At 35.7% G+C, this 25,868-nt stretch overlaps 1 protein-coding gene across 2 annotated transcripts in view; it reads right to left on the reverse strand.

Annotated features, from left to right (window-relative positions):
- The window catches only part of WWP1 (WW domain containing E3 ubiquitin protein ligase 1), a 56,008-nt gene that overhangs the window by 9,058 nt on the left and 21,082 nt on the right, over nucleotides 1-25,868 (reverse strand). Inside the window, exons 3-17 of one of the 2 annotated variants that reach the window (XM_025895631.2) lie at nucleotides 23,676-23,814; nucleotides 21,364-21,488; nucleotides 18,539-18,676; nucleotides 18,375-18,438; nucleotides 16,110-16,291; nucleotides 12,718-13,063; nucleotides 10,606-10,701; nucleotides 9,805-9,979; nucleotides 6,454-6,508; nucleotides 6,265-6,349; nucleotides 6,050-6,178; nucleotides 5,011-5,083; nucleotides 4,849-4,920; nucleotides 3,737-3,825; nucleotides 942-1,101 (exon numbers count right to left, since the gene is read on the reverse strand). In XM_025895631.2, coding sequence (XP_025751416.2) covers nucleotides 942-1,101; nucleotides 3,737-3,825; nucleotides 4,849-4,920; nucleotides 5,011-5,083; nucleotides 6,050-6,178; nucleotides 6,265-6,349; nucleotides 6,454-6,508; nucleotides 9,805-9,979; nucleotides 10,606-10,701; nucleotides 12,718-13,063; nucleotides 16,110-16,291; nucleotides 18,375-18,438; nucleotides 18,539-18,676; nucleotides 21,364-21,488; nucleotides 23,676-23,814 — 1,928 coding nt within the window. Of the gene's footprint in view, nucleotides 1-941; nucleotides 1,102-3,736; nucleotides 3,826-4,848; nucleotides 4,921-5,010; nucleotides 5,084-6,049; nucleotides 6,179-6,264; nucleotides 6,350-6,453; nucleotides 6,509-9,804; nucleotides 9,980-10,605; nucleotides 10,702-12,717; nucleotides 13,064-16,109; nucleotides 16,292-18,374; nucleotides 18,442-18,538; nucleotides 18,677-21,363; nucleotides 21,489-23,675; nucleotides 23,815-25,868 lie in introns of both variants that reach the window. The other variant, XM_018078755.3, reaches the window with a different exon arrangement.

Genomic DNA, 25,868 nt, shown 5'->3' on the forward strand with positions numbered 1-25,868 from the left:
AGATAAATTGTCATGACAGTACAGAAATGGTGAACTCAGCCATAAAATTCTTGGAAGCAGAGGTGTTACTGTCAAAACTGAATAAATATCTCAGAAAGCATCTATAAGAAAAGCAAAACCAAGAAACAGCCCAAACCTAAATTATTATAAGTCTGATAATATTTTTTCATTTATATTACACTTGGCTTGTATTTATTCTAATTTCGTACAAAAAGCCTGAACAACAAAAGACAACATTCTCTTCAATATGAAAATGTACTTTTATCTACTCTTTTTGGTTTCACTATTCACCATGTTCAGGGATGTTGCTGAGGACTACCTGTAGACATGATGATTATGTGGAAAGATGACTGTATTGCTACATGGAAAGAAAGAAATGTAACAGAACAGGAGTCACTATAGAAAACCGACACAGTGACACCAGAAGTGACACAACATGCCTCCCCAACTTCTAGTTTACAAGACTAGATGGCAGAGAACCAGCTCCCTAACAGCTTCTGTTCTCCTCAGTGTTTGACTTTTGTTTCCAAGCATGTACAGTTAAAAAAAGGCTCAGTGTACTCTGCATTCTAATTTTTTCAAATACAGTAAGGTATACCAAGTCTAACTGAGGAGCCTTTTTCACAAAATACTAGTCACATTTTTCAGAGCATCGGTATTCAGACACTCAATCAAACAGTGGTTTGCATGAAGCACACACATCCAATTGATGAAAATAAAATATTATACTGAATGTCATATTAATTTTCATCACTCTCCCAGGAGACATAAATGCATAAGAGACTTAACTCTTAGGGAATATTTTGGCTCAATAACCTTATATGCTTTTAATCTTCCATTTCTGAGAGATTAATATAACCTTTAATAACTGTAAAAACAAATACTATTCAGGAATAAATGTATAGCTACAGCAAATATAAAACCTTAAAAATCTAACCTACCATGGCAATAAAGCGCCCAATGAAACAGAAATATGAAAGATGGTCAGGATTGATTGTTGATGCTGGATTTATCTGCAGGCAATAGTTGCTCTTGCCAGCATACTCAAATAGGCAGTACATAGGGTTCAGTACTTCATGGGAAAGCAAGAAAAACCATTCTCTAAGGAAAAAAAACATGTATACACATAAAAACCATCAAATACAGATGTTTATCATCATTCCCCTTAGGTAACTAGCAAAATGGTCAAAATATATGCAAACTTTGAAAAATACAGTGTTGTATAAGAATCACAGAATAATATGTGGTATTATATACTTCTTAAATATAAAAAATTCATTATCAAGAACAATAATGTTAGAAAGTCATGGGTTTCAAAGTTTAGAAATGATAGTTAAGGCTGTCATCTTGAACACACCCTCAGAGCACAGGTTTTAGATGCCTATTAGTAATACTTTTTCTTACAGTCCTTGCCTCAACCAGTACACAGCATTTATCCTCCTCACGCCTGCTTTACTGTCTACAACCCAAATTTTTATTCAAAAAATCACAGATTATTCCAAGCTTATTATAAACAATTTAGATCAAACAAAACAAAACAAATAAGCCTAAACCTCAGTACACCTTATTTGCTTTCCCAATCTGACACTGAGTTACTGTGGTTTAACAAATTACCATGCATTAGTTAAGCCTGCAGAACACAACAGTGTGAAAATGTCTTTGTTGAGATTAAATGAATACATGTTATTCGCCACTTTAACAGTTTCCAGCTCAGCTAATCTGAAATAATACCAGAATCTGGTATTTAGTGTTTGGATAGGTGATTTTTATATTTGTTGCTTTATAATATTTATATGTAATCAGAGATCTCAGAAGCAGTCATATATTCTCAGGAAGTTCTGTATCAGGCACTAAGTGTTCAGTACTAAACAGCCACGCTTAGGGAAAACCTATAAAAAGCTAGAAGTCTATCCTATAATAAGTGCAGGGAATGAATTCCATTCTAACTACCTTTCAGCTGTCACATTTGAAAGGCATCTTTTCTACTCCTGTATTTACTTGAGATTAGGGAATAGAAATGAGATTTGCTGGAATGTTTCTCCTAACAGTTCTATGACACTCAAGTCATGGATCATGATTCGCTATGATATATTTCCAACTCAAAGGCTAAGAAGAAAGAGTAAACAGAGAAAGGCAGCCAGGATATGATAACCCTAACAGGGTTCTGTGTATCTTTCAATAAGTATGAGAATGTTGTACAGCATTCTGTGCAAGTTTTATACTAAGACAATTATATTAACTCTATATAAAAGTATAAAATTTAATAGGCATTTAAATTAGAACAAAGTCAGACAACAAGGGAGGAATTAAATAAATCAGTCATCAACAAAAAGTTTGGAGAAGCAAAGAATTTTTCACATCAACAGCTAAAACTTGCCACAAGACACAGTGTCAGATTGGTCCTGCTAAATGCAAGGTAAGGTCTGAAGGGAGCACCGAGTCTAGCCTGCTGCAAGACAGCTGATAAATCAGGGCATCAGCTTTTTATATTTGTATTAATGCAGTAGTAGTCAGTACCTGAACATTTACTCAGTGTCATTTAAAAATTCTCAGCTCAAGCCACAATGAGATCCTTGCTGCTTCTCAGGACCACATAAAAAATCTTGGGTAGGACTTAACTAACTATGAAACTATACTACTTAAGTATTTATTATTTATCTATTTATTCTGCTACTTTCTGTGACTAACATACTTTGGTTAAATTATTTTAACATCACTTCTTTGGAATACTTGGTTTCTATGGAACAGACTACTTGAACTCGCCCAGTTCCCATCCTATGCCTAAGGACATCATAGTAGGGACACCAACCAAACAAAACCCATGTAAAGCAAAAACTGAATTCCTCCCTGCAGTCACTTCCAAAAAGCCTATCAGATACTGTAATTCAGAAGCATAACACCTCACATATCCAAAGAAGCTAAATCTTCAGAGGCAAGCTTCCTTATGTATAAATATTATATATTTTCACTGAATGTCATTTTAACACAGTAAGCTACATAAAACCCAGAACAAAACCAAAACAGAGCACCTTTACATTAAAAAATCCCAACCTAACAGGAAAAATTCTATCATCTATAACCACTTCCAATTCCCTGCATCTACAGTAGTACTGAAATTTTCATCCTAAAAGTATCATTTCAGTCTGAAAGTAACTGGCAGCAGTAGTGAGTGGTTGTATTCTATATGGTCAAGAGACGAAACATACTTTGTCTATGGTTTTCTTGTTATCAGATTTTTCCCTCTGAGTTCCACTTCAGATCTTAGAAAAGCCAGCAGTTCAACTGGTTTGCATTCCTGTGGAGCCTACATTGTCTGTCTGCTCTTACTTCATGCCTGCACTACTCTCCTATTGTTTATACCCTTTCTACTCATAACAGCCCCAATCTGGTGTTCACTTATTTTTTTCCAAATAAGCAGAACATTTTTCCACAGTCCCCACTTCTAGGAAAATGGAACTTTCTGATAGAAAGTTTCTGAAATAACTCAGTCCAGAGCAATTAACTGGCATTAAAAAATTCCAGTTTTTACATCAATCTTTGTCAAAGAACTGAACAACTGACACCACAGTTTTAGCAATGCAAGGTTATAACCCATAACAATAGACAGTGCTGCCAGTTCCACCTTCTTAATACATTTAGGAGAACTAAAAAGGTACCCAGGGTCAGACTGCAAGAGAAATCAAGGTTAGAGGGCTATTAAAAAAAATAAAAATTATTTTAAACAAATTTCTTTTACCTTGCCAAGCCACCATAATCCAATCCTTCTTCTCCTCTGAATATAACATATAGTCTTCTCCTCAAATCATAGGGTTTTAATGCCATAATCTATTAAAAAAAAACCCACAAAAATAATTAATAAGTTATAAACTATGAATTGTCACTACATCACTCATTCAGATTTAATTTTATTTTGATACAGAAATGCTATATATGACAAATGTTACACAGGTTTGCCAAGTACTTAGACCATCTCATGGAAAATGCAATCAATGAACTACACACAAAAATACCAAATTGGACTTAAAATCCTTTAACAACAGACTGCCAGCAAGTGGGAGAGAATATCTGGAAAGGACTGCTATATGGTGTCCTGTTCTTACACTCTTCCTAAGGCAGTCATTATTAAAGGAAAATAGGCAAAAAGGCACCTCATCTGATATATATGATTTTTGGTTTTAGGCAAATCACTTAAAGAAGTAATTTAATCCAGAATAAGTGTAATACACTTTCATTAATATATGTTCTTTACTTATAGAGAATCCCTCCCAGAAGGTTTTGATGTGGTGACAGCAGCAAGAATTTCCATTGTTACAGAGAAAGGAGGAATATCATACATTGGCTGCAGACTGTAAGAGATTAAGAACTGTAAGCTTCAATTACACAGATTTAACCTTTGAAACACAAAGCAGAACACCAGTTCTAACTGGAGAAAGCAACATATTGTAACATATCTAGCCACACACAGGAATCAGAAAAGCAAATCTGATGTGGTTGATACAGTAGACAATGTGGTTAAGCTACGGAACTCATTGCCACAGGAAGCTGTAGATGCAAAAAGTTCACAAGAGGAACACAGACAAGCTCACTGAAGAGAAGTCCCTTGAGAATTATTAAAATACTCAGAAACCACATCAAGCTTGAGAGGCATTTCAATTGTAAACAGTTGGAAGCTGAAAGATCATTTGGTAAAAACATTATATACAATACTTCTGTTCTTACAGTCCTACCAAAGAATTTCTCACTGGCTAATACCAGAGGAAGATTACTATGCCTAAAGGACCATTAGTCTGAACTGGCTACAAGCATTTTTGTCTTGATAAACAAACACAGTAATTTTTGCAGGCTTACTTGCTGGAAGGAATCCTCAAACAAAGTCTGTCTGGATACATTGATTTTCACATGACTTGGCAGCGCATTGGACTGTAATCATAAGGCAATAACATTAAAAGGCAGTATATATAAATGTAAACTCATGTAGTTTCAATAAGTAAATAATTACTAAATCAGTACCTGACACAAGTAACGGAAATGAGCAAGTTTCCACCTAAAGCTACGCTCGTAAGCAATCTGTGGCCCTTTATTTCTGTAAGGAAAAATATTTGAGAGACGTTAACCACAGAGACATCAAACAGTACTTTCAATGCTAAACAACAGCATGTAGATATCAAAAATACACAAAAACTTTTATTGCAAGATGCAATCAGAAACAAAATGCAGCTGATGGTTTGGTATGCCAAACCACCAAAGGTGGAAGGGTCCTTTCCACCAACCACCCCTTCCCCTTTTTGGTTTTGTTTTTTTTTTTTTTGGTTTAAGATGTAAATCAATTTACTAAATTGAGAAATTTAGAGCTCAAGAGCATATCAAATCCCTGTTAAACTTGTAAAAATTCCAAGTCACCTAAAGGAGAGACACCATCTTCACTGAGAGAAAGACAACTAAGTTAGGCTTCATAAATTCAGCTGCTGGTGGAACTATGAAGGACTTTCTAGTGCAAACTATAGGTTCTTTGAACGAAAGGTCATCAACATGTCATCAGAAGCCCTACCCTACATAAAAGACATAAAGACAGCCACTATAGGTTGGGTCAATACTTCTAACTAAACTATTTTAAAGTTTTTTATGCAAACTTTTTAAGAAATATTCAGAACTACTTTGTTTAGACATTATCGTTGCTAGAGTGTGTATAATTATAAGCAATACTCATAATGATCATTTGTTGTTTCTTTAAAAAGCTTAACTGTTACTTCCATTAGTTCAATACTCAAGCTTACCCCACTTCCCCTCCCTATTTATAAAATGATTATAATCTTGGTATTCAAAAAGTGTAGAAAAACTATTGAACATCAGAGCAGTACAGCAAAGGGTGTCATAAATAAACTGACAATTAAAGCTTAAAAAAAGATTAAATTTATATAACAAGAATTTGTTCATAATTTTGTGTGTAATTCCAGCTAAAACTGTAGATTGTTTTATAGTATGAGAAAACTTCACTATTAAACTATAACAAGGTAAAAACATTCAAAAATATATTTAGTTTCTCACTTACACAGAAGATTTCCCAGTACGAGGATCATTGAATGTGGTCGTTCTTGTATTATGATCAACAAAGTATCTGACACCTTCTCTGGTATATCTGATTTCCCAGCCCTCTGGAAGAGGGTCCTCATTTTGTAAACTGCAGAAGAAATTTCATACAGTGAGGTTTCTCCCACATCAGGATAAAAAAGAATTAAGCATGATCTTTTTTATATACACACCTACCCTTGGGTTCGAGGGTCTTCCCACTGTGTTGTCTTTGTGTTATGATTAACAAAATACACCCTATCATTTGAATCCACTCTCCTTTCTAAGGGAGAAAAAAAAAAGAAAAGAAAAAAAGCCAGTATATAACAATTGCATTCCAAATTTCTGTAACTGTCACTTCCTGAAATCAACAGCTAATTAACTTACCCCAACCTGGTGGTAAAGGCCCAAGTGGATCATTTTCTGCTGACAACATCGAAGCCTATTTAAAAACAAGAGGACTTCCTGTTAGGCCAAATATTATTCCTATTTTTTTCTTAATGTGTTTTAAAATTATTGCTAGTTCTGCAAACTAATCTGGTTTTGCAAAGAAACATAGATTATATGATAACAAGATATGATTTGCACACTTGCCTCCACTGTTTCCAACTCAATATATCCCTTTCCCTTCCTACAGCAAACTTGAGAGGCAAGGTCTCACAAAGAGGTACAGTTCATCGAAGGTTTGCGGAAACACGTATCAGCAGATAAGCACAATGCTGTTGCCTGAGAACACGTTTTACCATAATAAACATTTGCAAGCACAGAGAATACTGCCAGCATAAGGGGTTTTGCTTCCTCAATACACGATGACTTCTCTGGATGTTTGGCTATTTTCAGACTTTATCATTTTTTGAAAATGCGGCTGCATTTGTTAAAATATGCTGATGGGTAAAATTGTACCAACATATGGTAAGGTTAAAAGAAAAAAAAAAAAGAAAAAAACGGATTAGGTTATTATGTAAAACCACGCTAAGCTCATAATATACTGTAACCTTGCAGAAGTCTCCCAGTAGCTCCCAAAAATACAAAACATAGGGAAAAAAAACAAAAGGCAGAAATCCCACAGACTGTAGGATCCATGCTCTGATTTATAACTAAAAGCATCCACCCCTAAAGTTTGGTAGACACAAAATTTTTTCATGTGTATGTGCAGAATGGAATTTTGATATATGGGAACCAAAGAGTATCTTAGGAACACCTTGCTACTAATACTGCTTTATAGCATTTGCAGTACAAAAAGTCAAATCCACTTAGGGGTTTACAACAGCAAATTCAGGCAAAACAAATCTATGATATTTTTCCTGTGAAAGAGAAACAGAGCAAGGATCAGAAGGAAATGCATTAGTTACACTCAAAATCAAGCTGCATATTTGTTCCAATCACCAACTACTACATGTGAACAGAGAATTATCATTATCTCAGCAGCAAATTCAGTTAACCTTTTCTGCTTTTGAGACTACACAATCACAATGACCCTCTAACCAAAGACTTTTCTGTGGTGAGTATAAAAAAAGAACAGTGCACAAAAGCAAAATGCCAAACAACTGAACAGTGGTACAATTTAGAGATTTCCAACCTTCTTAATAGGCCCAAGGATTTGTGTGTGGCTGCTGGCCACACACAGCTGTATATTTAACAGAACACACTGAAATAGTAGGCAGTGGCATGGGGTGAGGCAGATTCAATACTGAAAGGACTACAATAAATTAATCCAGGTAAAAATGAAAGTAACTAAAATAACTACAGCCTATCTACTCTTCTTCCTTTACATAGTTTAGCCTTAACCACTCAAGGTAATTGAAACATTCTCTTACTCACTGAAAATATTCATCTACTTTTTCCCCAAAAATAAAATACAATCTCAGTCATAAACTGCTATATTGGCAGAGTCCTGATATGTCACCAGAGGATGAAAAGTTAGCTAGAGTCTGACCCTAACTATTCTAGAAGAAAAGTATACAGAAACGCTAAAGTAAAAAACTTACACTTTTTTCAATATAATTTCAATTTTTTTCCCCCCAACAAACTGTGAGTTCTATCTATGCAACTGATATAATACTTAGAAAACAGAATTCTAAAGAGATGCAAACAGTCACATTATCTTTTCTCTTCCTTCAGGTATATTCTGCTTCACAAACAAATCCTCATTTAATGATTCTAAGGTCAGATGGAACATTTTAAGAAATGAGTCTGTGGTTTTCAGTAAGAGTTATCATTTAAGGAAGGAAGAAACATAATTTAATTTTAAAAATGTATTGTTCCCTGAAAGAATAAATCCAGCTCAAAAAAAAACCATATTGGCATCAGGAAAAGTGGGAGTTTTCTCTTTATGCAACTGATCACAGTAGTACACAAGTACAAAACGTTGGTCAGGAAGAGATCTTGGCTGGATGTGTTTCAGTGGTGATTCTTGGATTTGCATTGAAAGTTACCAATGTGTAAAAGTACCTGAAGGAGGGTGCAAAAAGGATGGAGCCAGGCTTTTTTCACTGGGGCACAGTGGCAAGACCAGAAGCAATGGGCACACACTGAAACACAGAAGTTCCCTCCGAACATCTGGAACCACTTTTTACTGTGAGGGTGACAGCACTGGCAAAGGTTTCCAGAGGGGCTGTGGAGTCTCTATCCTTGGAGATATTTAGAAGACATCTGGACACAGTCCTGGACAGCTGGCTGTAGGTGCCCTTGACTGAGCAGGGACATTGGACCAAATAGCATTCAGAGGTCCCTTCCAGCCTTGACCATTCTATCTTCCTCTAATTGCATAAGACAAATTGACTTTGATGCAGAGCTCCAGGAGTTAATTAGTGGTGATGCATGTTTCTGCTATTGCTAGTGACAAGATACAATGTCCAATTAGATAATGAGAGGCTGAGAATTCTTAAATGTAAGAATACTGCAGCATCCTTTACTTCAGAGGTGTATGTGAATAAAATCCATCAAATTCAAAGTTAGATCTGCAAATGCATAGAGTCCTATTCCAATGAAACTGTTTTAGACTTGTACTTCAATGGTTTCTTCTTTAAAACACTCCAGCTGTACTACATATCACTTACAAAATCTCGGGGATTGGATCATTTTTTAAGAGGCCAAGCACAATTGTTAAAGTGCACTGTTTAGAGTGACAGTGACATGCAGGCACCATCATTCTTAACCCTGAAAAAACAACTATCCTATTTATCCAATCACAGATGGGAAAATCTGGCTCAAGGAATATCCTCTTTGAAGCTACTCATATTTTCTTCAGGCAGAAGTGAGCAACTATTTGAGAGAAATGGAAAACCATGTAGGAAATTCCAGAGCTGAACCAGACGCATAAGCTTCAAAAGTAAGCTCAAAGTAAAAGAATTGCCACTTGTATTAATGAATGACTCCTAATCATTAAGACAGTTTTGAAGGCCATTTAATGTTCAAAATGTCCATAACTCAGCCTTTATGTTCCTTTTCAGTTTAAGGGACTGCTTTATTTTTACCTTTTATTACTGTAATGAAAAATCTTAAGTAAAATGCAGTACATAAAGCTCCATTAGGGAACAGACTCAGAAGGAAGTACTTTCTGCCCTTGTAGACGATTTTTGTTAGCATTTTTCAAAAGAATCAGAATCTGAATTACTGATGCTGAACATCTCATAACACATCTGGTTGAATAGTTATAAAATCACTTTTTCTAAAGTTAAAGAACAAAAAGTATATCTATACCTCTCTACTAATTTCTAAATTTTATGTAAAAGTTACCGAGTAGAGGTATCGTTGGTTGAATTGTTGCATAGCTCCCTGCAGTTGATTCCGTTGAGATTGCCACTGCTCAAAGTTCCTGACTGATTCCATTGTTGGTCGCTGCCATGTTGTCGTTCTGGTGTTGTGGTCCACATAGTAAACTCTCCCACGATCATCAACTCTTCTTTCCCAGCTTTCAGGAAACACAAATGTTAACAGCTAAGTTTTTCAGTAATGTTACTAGCTGATATTCTTTTTATGCTTAAATTCCTAGGCAGTGCTTGAACGAACTACTGGAGTCACAGGCATGATTTAAATTTCTAAAGGTCACAAAAGTACTCCCCAATTTAATTGGTAGAAGAACAACTACACAAAGTACATACTTCAAGCAGTAGCATGCCCAGCTCTCTGTCACTGCATTTTTAACTCTGTAAATTTCTGTGACTGCAAGTAACGTTGGCAGATTCCACAGAAAACACTTTGCTGGGAAATCTGAGGTTTGGAATCAGGGCACTACACTCAGTGGCACCACCTAAATAAAGGCAGTCATATGTGCATTATTTTATGTTTAAGTTTTAAAGGAAGAACAAAATACTTTAGTAGCTGTATTTCAACAAGTGATCAGAACAAGTGACATATACAGTACCAACATTCCTATAACAATAGCTACAATTAATATAATTCCACATTAAATGAAAGTTAAAATTTCTTATTATATGATGCACAATACAGTTTTCATGAGCTGCTGTTTGTGTCCTGCAACAAACAAATAAAAAAATAGTATATTTATCATATTGAATTCAAAAATGTCCACATTACCCAGGAGGTAAGGGCTGTGGTCTTTCCCACGTTGTAGTTCGTGTGTTGTGATCAACATAATAGGTTCTACCATGAGGATCCTTTCTTTGCTCCCACCTTCAAGACAAAGAGACTTTCACATAAATCAAGGTGAAAATACTTCCTTGGGACATCCCATTAAGACAAAAAAGTACCTTGGTATTGAATGAAAATATCAGGATCCAAAACTCTTTCTAAAACTCTGAAGAAAATTCACACTAGAATATGTATCAGTTACTTCCTATTCAACTGATATCATCATAAAGACTTCTTCAAAAAACTTGGCACATAAAATGAGTATACATCAATACTCACAAGCATTTTCAAGTTACATTTAAGCTATCTGAGAACAAAGTAATTAATTACCTGCTCAATACTTGGATGATAAAATAACCTCATTCAAAAAGTGCTTAGAGATGCATTCTTTGCATTTCCAAGTTCATGCCTCTCTCAAAAAAAGAGGGAGTTTACATCTTGAAGCTCTGTTCCCTATATCCAACAAACAACAGCATCTTTCAGAGTGAGCCTGAAGTGTGTGCTATCATATGGTTTTCCTGTGTTTCTATTTCCTGTCCTGGTAATCCCTGGGGATTATTTCTTCTGTTTAAGTTTTGCAAAGCAAATTTACATTGAAGATGGAGCTAGGACCAAACATTATCAAGAACTGAAGTTTCATGATGCTGAGAACTACCATAATGCAACAAAAAATCTGCAGTTGATACATGATACATGTTTGGTTTTCTTACATATATACATAATTAGTTCCTCAAAACACAGGCAGAACACCTTGCCTCCTTCTCCCTGGTCTGGGTGTGCATTTCCTCACTATTACAGTGTATCCTATAAAACTCCTGCAAAATGCTTTCTGCAGTTTAAGAGGTTACATGTTAAGATTTCAAGAAGAGAAGAGAGGAGAGGAGAAGCACCATTTTACAGAGTTACTACGGCAAGACATAATGGAGACTCAATTAGGCTGTGGGGTGGAGTGGAGAGGGGCATGGGGAACCACGAAAAAAAACCACACATGGAAACGTGATCAGGGAGGAACGATGAAAAAATGCATTTGACCATAGTGTGTACTATGCCTGGAACTCATGATCCTGTCCTCAATGGGAAAGCATGTAATTAATTTAAAAAAAAAGTGTGTGAAGGGGGGATACCCACAGGAGTTCCCACCTATAAAAAGTTTCCATTGTCAGAGCGTCTGAAAGTTAAAAACGAGGTAACTCTTCCCCAACAATTTATATATAAAAATATATTTCTATATTTTTAAATGTTTGTTTTCATGTTTATCTAACTGCAGAAACTCAAGTGAAGTGTCACTAGTAATTACTGAACCTTCTTCACAGGGAGTAGGTACACGAGAGGCTCTCTGAAAGATCAGCTACAATGACACAAGGTGTACACAGTCTGGGTTAAGAAACAATTTCTGGGATCAGAAAATGCTAAAATAGTTAATATTTACAATATTATGGAAATGTCAGTATTTCCAATTAGTTACTGAAGATATTTTTTCACCCAAACATGAAAGCATCTATAAAACAATGTTAAGTTATACACATATATATATACACACACTTGAGTATGTACTATATTTTCATTTTTAATTTTGTATTTAGGACTATAGAAGAGGTTTCTAACAGTCTAGTAAAATTAAAATATTCTAGCTATCCTTACACGAGAAGCATCTAAGAGGATTTATAAACTAGTTTAATGATTTTTACTTCTCTGTGTTTTGGTTCCTACAAAATTCTCACAGTTTAGGTAATAAAAGAGTAACAAATTACAGCCCAAATAAGTTTGAATATATGAAATGAAAAGTCTTCACATCCATAATGCCCAAGAGTTTGTCTATTGAGATCACAATACCATGTCAGCAAACCAGTTATCAGCTGTTACTTTCTGGGACAAGAGTAGCCAGTTATAGCATCAGCACAAATCCCATTTTAGATCAAATAACCCTGTCTCAGCCATCTGACCTGCATTTGACAATTCCAGTATAGAATTGGTTGCTAGTGTAGAATTAAGTGTCTTTTTCTTTATACTCACATTCAGATGAAACATAATTATAGCATTAAAAACAAAATCACATACCCTGGTGGCAAAGGTTCTGTACTAGCACTACCAGGCTGCTGTCTTATGGGTTCTGCAGATGCACTTGAGGTGGAGGAGGATTCCCTTGGTTTTGCTGCATCTGCAGCTATACTGTTTCGAGCATTAGGCTGAGCACAGTCTGTTGCAGCTGTAGGTTCTAGTCCAGCAGACACAGCAGGTAATGCAGAAGTGTGGCTTTCAGAACTAGTTGCTTCTGTTGCTGACTGAGGTTCTACTGTAGTGTTAGTGCAATCTGAAGACATGGGAGCTTCGACTGAAGTCACTGGAGCCTCAGAGACAGAAGAATTACCCGCTTCAGGTGCAGAGGAGGATGACTCGCCATTAACTGAGAAACAGGAAAAAAAAAATTTGTGTACCAGAATCTGATGAGATTTATTTTTCAAATTACCAACTTTTGGAGTAAAGAAATTGAAAGGACTATGTTTTAGTTGTACCTAAATGCCACAAGCAGCACTTTGTCTAAGACAACAAAAAGTCACAATGCATCTGCCTTCAGTTAAAACTTAGTCTGCAAGCCATTCTCTACACTTCCCTGTTAAAGTAATTTCTTAGTTCCTGCATATCTTGGTCAACTCAATGTTACACTTTACTCTTGATTAGCAAGAGGCACTCATCTGCTTTCCAGAAAACAGTTTGTTTTCTTTTTTAAATTTTACACTTATATCAAGTTCAAAAAAGTATCTTGATCAGTATGACACAAAAACCAAATATTATGAGATTACTCTCTGAGATTTGAAAAACTAAGAGGCATTTCTTATGGATCATTTCTTTCCTTATTCAGTTGACGTACAGAACTGTACAATTAACCCTACACCTCTGTGCAACTTGGAAAAAATCTCCCTCCAAAAGTGGGATTGAAATATAAAAATTATTATTGGCTAACACATTTTATATAGTTCAATGACTGAAGAAAATTACTTCAGTCACAAAGTAAATCAATTCTATCTTTTAAAGAACAATACAAATGTAATCCAACTCAAGCAAGCATAACCTCATAAAAGGTTTCAAGCAGGCAGAGGGTGCTAAGAAGGTTTTATTATTCCCAAAACCACTTGGCCAACAATACATCAACACCAATCATCTGCAGAGATTAACAGAACAGTATCTCAGCACAACAAGATCTTGTCTCAGACAAGTGAAATCAGGTATGGCAGTCTGTAGGACTCCCACTAAAAGTCAAGGCCCTACAAAAAGCAGTGCAACATCATTCTCAACTTTCATTTTCTGTATCACTAACTGACATCATACACTGACAATTGTATTTATACTTAGCAGTTTGTACCTGTTTTGGAGTTGGAATAATTCTTCTACAGGACTAAAGATAATATGCAACATAGATTTCAAACAATTTTCTACCTTACAGCATATTATCACCTTACCATGCTAAGGACTGAGGCCAACACAATTGCTCTGCACTCATAACCTTAATGATATAGATCTGCAAAATTTAACCCTATGCTAGTGTCTATAAAATCCTGTTCCATTATTTTAAAGAGTTCCTTTGCTTTAACTCTGCATAACACTCTTAGAAATAAAAAAATAGCTAGATTCTATGTATTACTTGCAATATGTATATAATGGCAGTAATTTTTTGCTTTCACAGACGGTCAGAAAAGCAGGTCAAAGAATTACAAACAATAAAACTGTTCGCAGGAATGAATTTAAATTAGTGAATCAGTTTCTTTAAGGAATTATCACTGCACCATATATATTTTCTTGATATGCATAATGATAAGCATGATTTTACAGGCAGTAAAAAATTTGTAAAATCTTTAAAGGCATTGCTTTTTCAGCACAGTTATTCCAGGGTAATACATCACTACTTCCAGATGGCAGAAAACAAATTAACTACATTAAGACCTGTCATGATTTTATATTACTTCAAGCAAATGGAAAGCATGACATAAAAAAAATCATAACCACCAACAATTTGATCCAATTTCCTCAAACTTTTGCTTAAACTAGCAACAACTTTACTTAAACAGGAAAAAAGCCAACTGAAATTCCAGCTTTTGTTAAAAAAAATTCAATTCATCTACATTAAAGAGTGAATAGAATTACATAATAAAGTTAGAAGCAAAATAACTGACAAATCATCTCCTCTATTAGTAAGTTGATCTCCAAAACAGATCTATAAAACATTACATCAGGTGATTACCTCACCAATTATGCCTAAAACAGCAATTCTGGCAATATCACATAAAATTACAATCCTGCTATGCACAACAGTGGGGAAAAAAGTGCCATCAACAAATGCTGGAGACCTGCTTTATGCCTTGCCTTAAAAACATCTCCACCAGTTGCTACAGTAGTTGAAAAATGTTATATCAGTGCCTCAGTACAAGCTCAGTGATGATTACATCATTACCATTTGAACAAACCAATTATTTTTCAATTATCCTATCCTCATACAGATTTCAAATGGATCTCTCCACTGTTGAAGAAAAAGGGAGAAATGCCTAAATAATATATATGCCCTCTAGCCTCAAGTAGAAAAGAGAGGGGAATCAAATTAAACTTCTCCAAATAGAGAAAAGCTTCAGACAAGGCCTAATTTAATTATTACCTTTTAAAGTTCATAATTGTTTCTGCTATCTTCCAACTGTACTCACATTTTCCACTCTATTACAGAAAGTTTGACAGTCTACGTTCTACTGTTTAGTAACAGCTTGCCTATTTCTATTTAAGGTTATCTTTTCTCTCTGCTATCACTGTAATCTCAAACAGCTGAGAAAAGACAAAGTGCTTAGAAAGCACAGTCATTATTAGATGCAAAGTTTTGCCAGAGGAACAAAAATTTAAAAATACTTTATTTTCACTTGTTTTACTGTTTTGAATGTTAACTGTAGTCAGAATCAACATTTTTGTGTTTGAGATGAAAATTAAATTCAGTATTTGCCACTACATGTTTTGAAGCAGCATATCTTTCAAAAAAAACTGAAGGCAAGGAGAGCCTGCGACACATCTTGACTCAGAGCACAACAGTTCACTGACTAAATCAGATTTATGTTATTTAACTACAGTTACTCAAATTAATTGTCAAAGAAATCTTATTTTTCCTCCAGACAATCAGTAATACGTTTTTGTTATCTGGGACAGAGGCAGGGAAGTTTTTGGACACTTTAATCTTTCTTCATCAGAGAAAAGAACTGATGGGAGACTGTGAAACACAATACATTTCAGAATGAGGTTAGTGCAGAAAAATTTACAAAAGCGGACAAACAAGATTATAAACTCTAGCCATAAAACATCCTTTCAGTATTTTTGAAATTCAACAAAAATTGTACAGAAAAAGTGGCCCAACTCCAGGTATACTTCAATCAGACAAAAAAGCCTTACGGAACATGTTCTCTTAACTCTCCCTTTCTTACCAGTGCTGTTGACAGGCTGAGCTTCAAGTGGTTTTGGTACTGGTGTATTTTTAGGTCTGGCTGCAACATGAGTAGGAGATGGTGTGCTGTCTCCATTAACAGCTTCTATACAGAATGTATTCTGTACTACAGAGTTGGAAGGTACTTGATTGTCTATCCCATTAGAAATGTCACAAGCCGATCTTGGTAAAAATAAAAGATCATTTCAGGTTATTACAAACAACAGTTACACAACTAAACCAAATCCTACACTAAATCACGCTATAGAAACAAATAAAGAAATGGCAGTAGTCCATAAATCACAACAGTTTATGGAATGGTGTTTGCAGCCTGGGCAACAGTCAAGTGCAAGACCAAAACAACTAAGAAAAAGGCAAAAATTAGTTTTGAGTATTTTAGATACTTATAATAGGTAAGATTTGCCATTTTCACTTCCTCTTTTACTTGTAATGACATACTGGAATTGAGTTGAACAGATTGATGCACCTGCCACATCTTCCAAAAAGGCCTTAGGAACTCTTCCAAGGTGCAGCTATGAGCAAGAAAACTTTTTCTCTCATTAAGCAACAGGAACAATCAGGTTTGTTAGTCATATCACTAAAAATAGTTATACCATAAGAAAGCAACAAAATTCTCCCTCAGTAAAAGGAAAATAAGATGAGCTTCTCTATGCTCATCATTGGCAGGATGGGACATTATGATGACAAATACACACAGGCAGCTCTGTGTTTACAAGGCCACACGGAAATAAATGCAGTTTGAGGGCTTGTGAATGGAGTTTTGTTCAATTACACTGGTTTTTTACTTAAATCTATTCCAGAATGCTTAAAGCCACCCACAAGAGATACATATTTTGAAAATTACACTCAGTGCCAACTCCCTATCTTCTCGAGGAATAGAGGCTAAATAGTGAAGAAAAGTTAAACAGATGACAAAAATGTTAGAATAGGTAGAAGTCCAACTTTGCAGACTAAGAAGGGAAGAAGCAGCATTCCCATGCTACCTTATCTACCTCCAAACCAGTAGTATAAACAGAGAATTAAAGTATTATCCCTTTTCAACTCTGTACTACAAACCCAATTTAGCTTCCAAAAGACATGCAGAGAAGCTACCTTAAAACTTTTCTTCCTCTCTTAATTTTAAAACTGTAAATCAAAAGTGTTGGATAGTTGTATTGAAAACTACTGTAAATTAAAATATCAACATCAAGAGCAGGATCCCAGTAAAAGACCTATCTCCAGCAACAACAGCTGAATGAAATTATTGTTACTACTGTTTCAAAATGGTATGCAGATGAATTTCAAATCACTTGTAGCAGTCGCAAACCTTTCTAATGAAAACAAAGGATAAGCAGCTTTTTATCCTCACTCCCTCATACTGGGCACCCATCGGGGAACAGAGACAAACCTCCATGTACTGAAAAAAAAGAATCAAGTCGAGCATACAAGGACAAATGTGTCCTTGTCACTAAAATGCATAGCAACTGCATGTTTTTTCACTCCAACGGGTGTCAATAACTTACACAGCAAGGGGCTCATGTAGGGTACCTGAGCAGGGCAGTAACATTAAATTGTTCTGAAATGGACCTGTTTGTCTTACTAGTGGTAAGGGAGCAAAAAAACTACTCCTACTTCTCTCCAGACAGTCCTTGAGGTGGTATAACAACAGAGAAGACAGTAACGAAGTTCTAAATTGGTCCCAAAGTCTTTTTCTTGCCACTTCAGGGTGGAGCAGGCAAAGCCTTTGCCCCAGTGTTATGAATACTGCTTGCGAAACTCAACAAGTCTCTTAAACAAGTTCCTGATCTAAACCTTAAAAAGGGTGAGGGGGAAGTAATTCAGGCTTTTTTTTTCCTTTTCCTTCCGTTCAGATGCTACATTGCAACAAGATGGTAGACATTAGTAGAAACAGTTCTTAAACAACAAAAGAAAACAAATGGAATAAGTACATAAAACCACACTGAACCACTGCTCCCTAATTTCTTCTGAAGAATTCAATAGATTTTCAATCAGTTGACAGCAAAGAACAGAAGTGTCAATTTAATTTTCTCAAGTTAAATTATGTAATTATCAAACAAGTAATGTTTCTAAAACCTATGGCAACATATTTTAGACCTTAACAGTAAAAATCTATTGCCTTCAAAAAAATGAAAAGAAATCCAACCAAACAAAAAAACCACATCAAAACACAAACAATCCAAACATTTCAACGGAAAAATTTGCTAATATACGTCATATATCACAAAACACAAAAATAAATTCCAACCTGGATGAACTTCTTGCTGAAGCATCTCTGCTTTCATGCACAGCTTCACCATTTTGCTGAACTTCTACTGAACAGTAAGAAACAAATTCAACAGAAATATTTTATTATATCTGTTTGAAATCTTAATTAAAATATTACCATTTGATTTAATTGTTTTAACTTACTGGTCGCTGATGAACTGAGATTTGTAAGAGATTCTTGTTCAACAACCAAACCATCTAGCACAACTGTCAGTTCACCTGTTTGCACCATGCCACTCTTGTTTTCCAAAGAGAGTTTCAACTGTTCTTTCACCTTCTCCACTAAAAATGGAGTTGGGGTGGGTAGGGGAAGAGAAGGAGAGAAGGGATAAAGGAAATATTAAATTCTAAATCACATTCATATTAAAAGAGACTTTCAACACAAATGTGATGTATGTATTTAGTTCTATAATATATATTCAGATGATTCAAATCAACACAGTAATCACTATGGAGCTGTGTACATTTACATCTGCTGTGGATGAACACACAGTTTATTTTAAAAATTAATTGACCACTTATATAGTATATTCTATAAATATGCTATAGAATTCATGTGGTTTCAGTACTTTCTTGTTAATGATTTCCCAGGTTTGCTATTTCCACTAAGCCCCTTTGAAATTGGCTTAAAGTCAAACAACTTCTGAAGTACACATCCAAATACTACAAGTCATTGGGAACTTCACTATAAAACCAAAGCTTATGTTCATTTCTTGTATCCCCTTCCAAAACTAATTCTAAAAGACCACTGAAGAGAACATGTTTTTGAGGAAGAAGTAAATGCAAAGACTGCATAGAGTGCTTCCTGATTTTTTAAAGCTATTTTTAGTAAACCCTTACTAGGATTTTCATAGATGGTGACTCCAAAGATTAAACAGTAACAGAGAGGATGCCTCCGGTAACCAAAAATTAAATCAGAAACTATTCTCACCGAAAGAAACTTTCAGATAATTGATACATGGTGCAATAAAAGAATTCAATCTGACTGACAAGCAATGGTCACATTTGCAGAGAGACATAAATAATCCAGAGGTAAAACATGCTGTGGATGCTGCGTAATTCTCTCTAAATCAACTATTACTAGTACAACGGTTAAGCTACACGTCATAAATTCAACATGGTAAGCTATGAGTTCACGTTAATCAGGTTAAAATTGTTAAGACCTTTCAGTAATTGTGGTCTCAGATTAAAAGATTAGTTTTTTAAGACATACTACCATATTTCCCTCCATATGATAACATTCCAAGTTAAAGTTAAAGCTCACTGTGCACTCCTGTGCATTAAACTAGCATTTCCTTATTTTTTTCCTCTTAACATGTATCCTAATTGAACAGTAAACATGAAAACAGGGAAGGCTACCATAACTTATTGCCAAACACCTTCAAGCTGTAACTTTGAAGAGCAGGTTCAATGGATTTCAATGGGCTTTAAATCTCTGGAACAAGCACAAAGCTCTCAAGTCTTCCAAATTATTGATCTAGCAATGAGCATTTGGAAAATGGTACTACGTCAAAGAGGAGAAAGAAGAAACTAGCCTACCACAGAGTTGTTAAATTAACATATTTATGAATCCTAACTTTTGCAAAGGCCGGTTGGTTTAACTGCTGCTATTTTAACAGGTTATCTTCCTAAAACAGATCAAGAGTTGGCTGTAGTTCAACTGAGTTGGCAAGAAAACTGTGAGGTGTGTGGGCTGCAATTCAATACTGGTGGTGTTTAGCAGAGAAAGTAACCACACTAATTCTAATTTCTGCATTTAGTGGACTTCCCCTTTCCATCTTCTTGAGCAAAGATCCTTTCAAGTGCTTCATTTTACATTAGGTATCAATAATTGATGACTGAAGTCTATGAATCAGACTATTCTACCACTGAATTCTTGGATAATCTAGCATGTGTCAAACTACTGACTTGCCAAAATCAGAAACACTGCACATAAATTACTTTTGGTGCAATGTGCAACAAACTCAGTCAACCATTCCCTGAAAGAATTTGTCAAGTTGTCAGATCCTATCTCCCCTGGATCTACAGTAAAAAAACATTAACTATTTTGCTAGAAATAGTTAAAATACTAATTAATCTCTTTTTTTTGCTAGCATCATTAAAACACAGTTTTTTTCTGATATATTTTTCTTATTTAAAAAGCAAATTTTCTTCTTAACTATGGAATCTTGTGCAGAATCTTTATAATACTGAAGAAGCTCCACTTAATTTTGGATTGTTTCGATTTTCTGTGAGAATCAGAAAAATGAAGCTTTTTTTTTTCGGCTCTCCTTTCCCCCCACTTCCTAAACAGAGATCTCAGATTTGTATGTTTAACTTGTGAGAAAGGTTAAGATTGGTTTAGCTGGAATTCTACTGCCACTCTGGAGTGGAATTTAAAGTGTGGATTCACCATCTTCTTGTACTAAAGAAAAAAATTTTGAAAAGCAAATTAGAAGACCTGTTTTAATTCTATTAAAGACATTTAAAATTAGAAGTTACATAGAAAAAACAATCTCTAATGTACTAAAAGGAAGTTCTCAATTGTTTCATTAATCAATGGTTTATACTGATTGCTGGTCAGCTAAATTATGAGAGAAAATATCCAGCCTTTTTATTAGTGACTCCAGAAAAGGAAAATACGAAAAGTTACATGGCTTTTCTAAAAGTTTAACTTTTTTTGGTACCAAATCTAAAACAGATCTTCTAGAAAATTAGTTATTAGTTTGCTACAAAACATTGTATTTAATCACTTCTGCTTTTACTTAATTTGCAGTAACTCAAACTCTGTTTGTTTCAAAAGTATTATATCCCATTGTTACATTTAAATTGCTCTCAATAGCACAGACATCTCTAGAAGAGACAAGTAAAGACATCAACTGAAAGTCAGTTGTAATTACGTGCGTAGTTAGTAGTCTGGTTTCCAGTTTGATATACAGATTAGTAATAATAATTCTACTTTATTCAAAATATCCTTCATGATAACTTACATTTTCTATTGTGTATTTCCAAAGCTTGTCTCAAGTCTACAGTGGCTCTTCCTAATAAAGCATCTGCTTTTAAAGTGTGATGGCTCCACACTCTAAATTCCAGCGTAGTCTGTGGAGTCACATTCCTGCACATAAAATACATTTTTTTAAAAAATATATACAGATTTTAAAGTATTCGTTTTTGTAATTAGTAGTATTTGAACTTAATTCACTTTCTCATTGTATTTCCTGATACTTATGAACTAAGTTTTCATATTGCAAGGGGAAATTTTTAACTAAGAACTACAAATGCTACGATATTTATACTTAGGATCAAACTTAAAGTGCATTACTACAATAGCATTAAGTATTTGAGAAGTACCAGAATAACCTACACTAAACTCAAATCTCAGTTATATAAAACATATCTTTATTTATGAAAGGCATATTTTCCCATATTTCTCATTATTCCAGAGTTCTAGCTAAAATCTCACATTATTAAAGGAGAAAAAGGTGGGAAGTATATATAAAAAGAAAAATACTAAATACTTTTTAAAAAGGAAAAAAGAACCAAACAGCTACTTGCAAGCATGAAGAACCCTCTTAATGGGTGTCAGTTTGCCATGAAAGTATTTTTAAAACATCTTTTAGGAATCCACAAATATATACGAAACCATAAGGCATACTCACAGAAATCAGAGGGGAAAAATCAAATGATGAAGCTAAAGTAAAAATTGGAGGGAAGCAGAGAGGTAAAGGACCCAATTACAGTAGTATTATGATAACCTTTGGCATTGATCTCTCCCCTGCTCAAGAAGGAAAATGGGAATCTATGCTAGGTCCTGAAGAGTAGTTTTGCAGTACAGGGTCTAGTACTGCAAGGGTGCTCTGGGCTGTGAAAAATGGGAGTAGAAGTACTTTACTGCAAAAAGTCAAAGGCTGCACATCCATCAGTATTGATCTAATATATACAGAAAGTTATATCAGTATTGATGAAAGCAATAAGAACAACCCCCACCCTCCCAACAACAAGACTAACTCTACATTCACTTGAACATGTTGGACAATGTGGATCGTTTTTGCTGAAACAAAATATACTGCTGACCCCCAGAACTGAGGAGAATTTGATAAGTTCACTTCTCCTCAAACAGACTGGGCAACTGAAGCAACAATACCATTCCATTAGCCAGAGGAAAAGGCGGCCAGAATACCTTAAACATACATATAAGGGTAAGATCCTAACTAAGTAATACTGATGATGGAATAAGTCTGCTTGGTTGTATTATGCATCACAAATTACCTCACTTCTATCAGATCACCAGATCCTGCAAATCAAACCTGCCTCCTCAAGCAAAACTCTGGTTGCTGTGAATATACTGGTAGCTCAGTACTTGTTCTAGCAATAGCTCCTGGAAATCATCGTCAGGTCCAATACTGTATTATTCTCTTTTGCAATACCACAAAGGGATAATAAGTTCACTAAACCTGATATACTGAGAAATGCAGCACATGAATACCCTACTTGCTTCAGCTCAGGTCTGGAGTAAATAAGTAAGTGTTCCCAAGCAAGGAGTTTCCCAAAGTTCAGTAGATTGTACCACTCCTCCCTCTCTAGCACTGTTAGTTATGAGAACCTAGCATGGCTTGTACTACTAACAAAGCTGGCTATTGCACATAGACACTTCACGTGCTGTGATATGTACCAGCCCAGACTCAATGCCACTTGATAGTAGCTATCCTGTTTCTAGACCCAAGTCTGAACCAGTACAATCTTGCTTCTATAATAAGGCATTCTAGCCAATTGCCAGTTTTTCACGGTGTCATATTTAGGTATATCTACAGCCCTAGCACAGTTAAACCAAACTAAACCATAAGAAGATTAAAAAGGTCAACTATCAGGAAAAGTTGCAAGGTCACTTTTCAGTAAACTGTTTTTCAGTGCATATCCCTTAATATTTCTTCCTCATCAGAGGAAGAAATTAACTTCCTCATAACTACTACTTACCCAGCTGAGATTCTTTTCCTTTTAAAGTTGAGAATTACATGCTTACAATTAGTAACTCTTTCTAGTAAGTTGTGCTAACACAGCGCTAACAAATATCAAGACTAAAGCCTGTACAGCAACTGTATGCAAGTAACACTCTCTGTACAAAAAATATTCTCAAAACATTGTAAGAATTGAGGAAAAAAATTCATTTGAGACAAATATCATCTTATGTCTGCATTTAGACATCAACAGCCAGAGCAAACTATGTAGGCATCCAAGTTCAGTAAATATTTGCCTGCAACATCTGTCTAATAAATAGTATTAAACAACCAAAAAATCTACTTACACTGTCAGCTGCTCATCCCATTTGGGATTTGAAGAACTACTTGATTTTGCTGTTTTCTTAATTTCTCCATCTGCAGTTAATTCCGTGTAGAAAGTTGTTCCAAACCAATTCTTTTTTCGTTTCAGTTTGGCACTAGAAACTAATAAAACACATTGCTTTATCTATAACAGCACACTGTTACTGAAAAACAGATAACGTACTGCCTACTCATTGTAGGAAATGCATTGCATGGCAATGTTATTTCTCACCCTCTCTACTTCTGCTGAATAGAGAGAAGATAATGCAAAAATGGTAGCTTTTGTTTTCAAAAGCCACTTTGTCAGATAGTGGAAACCAAGTGTCACATACTCTTTTCACCACATACTGGCAGGATTGGTTGGAGAGGCGGCACAATTATTTTAGGGATAAACACTGAAAATAATGTGGGTTATTTTCTTACTGTTCTTCCCATTCTTACCTTAAATGAAAAATACCTAAGATACATCTTATGATGCATCTGAGAGATTATCAGACCTTTTTTTTTTAGTTATATGTTGTTATGAAAGCGTATGCAGTTCACGCCTATTTCAAAATGTCCCCGTATACCAAACCCTGTATATAGAGCCTCATTTCCTTGCCTGTATTATCTGTGTGGTTAACCTGTGGTTTTACACAGTTTGTTAAAAGTAAGAAATCAGCTCAGATTTCCCTTATTTAAACAGCTTTGCAGACGAACATAAAAGTTTCAGCCAAATATTCATCAACTAAGAAATAGCACTCGATCAAAGAAACTATTTTTCACCTCCAAATCACTGGTGAGTTGCTCTGTGCTCCTGAACATAAATCTGTTCTCCCACTTCCTTGCCCGGCTGAGGAAGTCACTGTAAGAACAACAGCAACTTAACTGCCAACATTTTTAAATTCTATTTCAGGCAGATGTCATCTTCAGAATACCACAACAGACTCAGAGATGTACCTATCTGCTGACTATGCCTTCTCTCTAATTCCTCCCATATTTCAGTGTGATTTTTGTTCCCACCACTTGCAAACTAAAGCAAGACTGAGTATTTTCAGACACTCAGAAATAATCCTTCCCTGTTGGTTTTCTATACAGTACTTGCTAATTCAATGATATGTGTGTGCTGATTTTGGCTGGGGTAGAGTTAATTTTCTTCACAGTGGCTGGTATGGGGCTGTGTTCTGGATTTGTGCTGAACACAGGGTTGATAATATAGAGATGTTTTTGTTATTGCTAAGCAGCACTTGCACAGAGACAAGGCCCTTTCTGCTTTTTGTACTGCTGTGCTGGCAAGGAAGTTGGGAGTGCATGGGAGGCTGGGAGGAGACACAGCCAGGACAGGTGGTCCTGACTGACCAAAGGGATATTCTATACCAGTGGACATCATGTTCAGTATATAAGAAGGAGGAAAGAGGGGAAGTTTGGAGTGATGCTCTTTGTCATCCCAAGTAACTGCTACATGTGATGGGGCCCTGCTCTCCTGGAGATGGCTGAGCAAATGCCTACCCATGGGAAGCAGTGAATTAATTCCTGGTTTTGCTTTGCTTGTGTGGATGGCTTTTGCCTTCCCTATTAGACTCTTTATCTCAACGCACAAGTTCTCTGGCTTTTACCCTTCTGATTCTATTCTTGATCCCACTGGCAGGCGAGTGAGCAAGTGGCTTCACAGGGTTGGCTGAAGTTAAACCAACAACAACAGAAGTTTAGTAAACTATCTGAAAGGGAGACATGTATCATAGAATCATAGAATTGACCAGGTTGGAAAAGACCTCTGAGATCATCAAGTCCAATCCTTGATCCAACACCACCGTGGTTAGTAGACCATGGCACTAAGTGCCACATCCAGTCTCATCTTAAAAACCTCCAAGGATGGTGAATCCACCACCTCCCTGGGCAGCCCATTCCAATTAGTCTGATTACTCTCTCCGTAAAAAAATTTTTCCTAATATCCAACCTAAACCTCTTCTGGCACAGCTTAAGATCGTGCCCTCTTGTCCTACTGCTGGTTGTCTGGGAGAGGAGACCTATGCCCACCTGGCTACAACCTCCTTTCAGGTAGTTGCAGAGAGTGATGAGGTCTTCCCAGAGCCTCCTCTTCTCCAGGCTAAACAACTCCAGCTCCCTCAGCCTCTCCTCATAGGACTTGTGCTCCAGTCCCTTCACCACCCTCGTTGCTCTTCTCTGGACCTGCTCCA

This window comes from Manacus vitellinus, unplaced genomic scaffold, assembly GCF_001715985.3.
Source record: "Manacus vitellinus isolate BGI_N305 unplaced genomic scaffold, ASM171598v3 scaffold_1_pilon, whole genome shotgun sequence".
Classification (NCBI taxonomy): domain Eukaryota; kingdom Metazoa; phylum Chordata; class Aves; order Passeriformes; family Pipridae; genus Manacus; species Manacus vitellinus.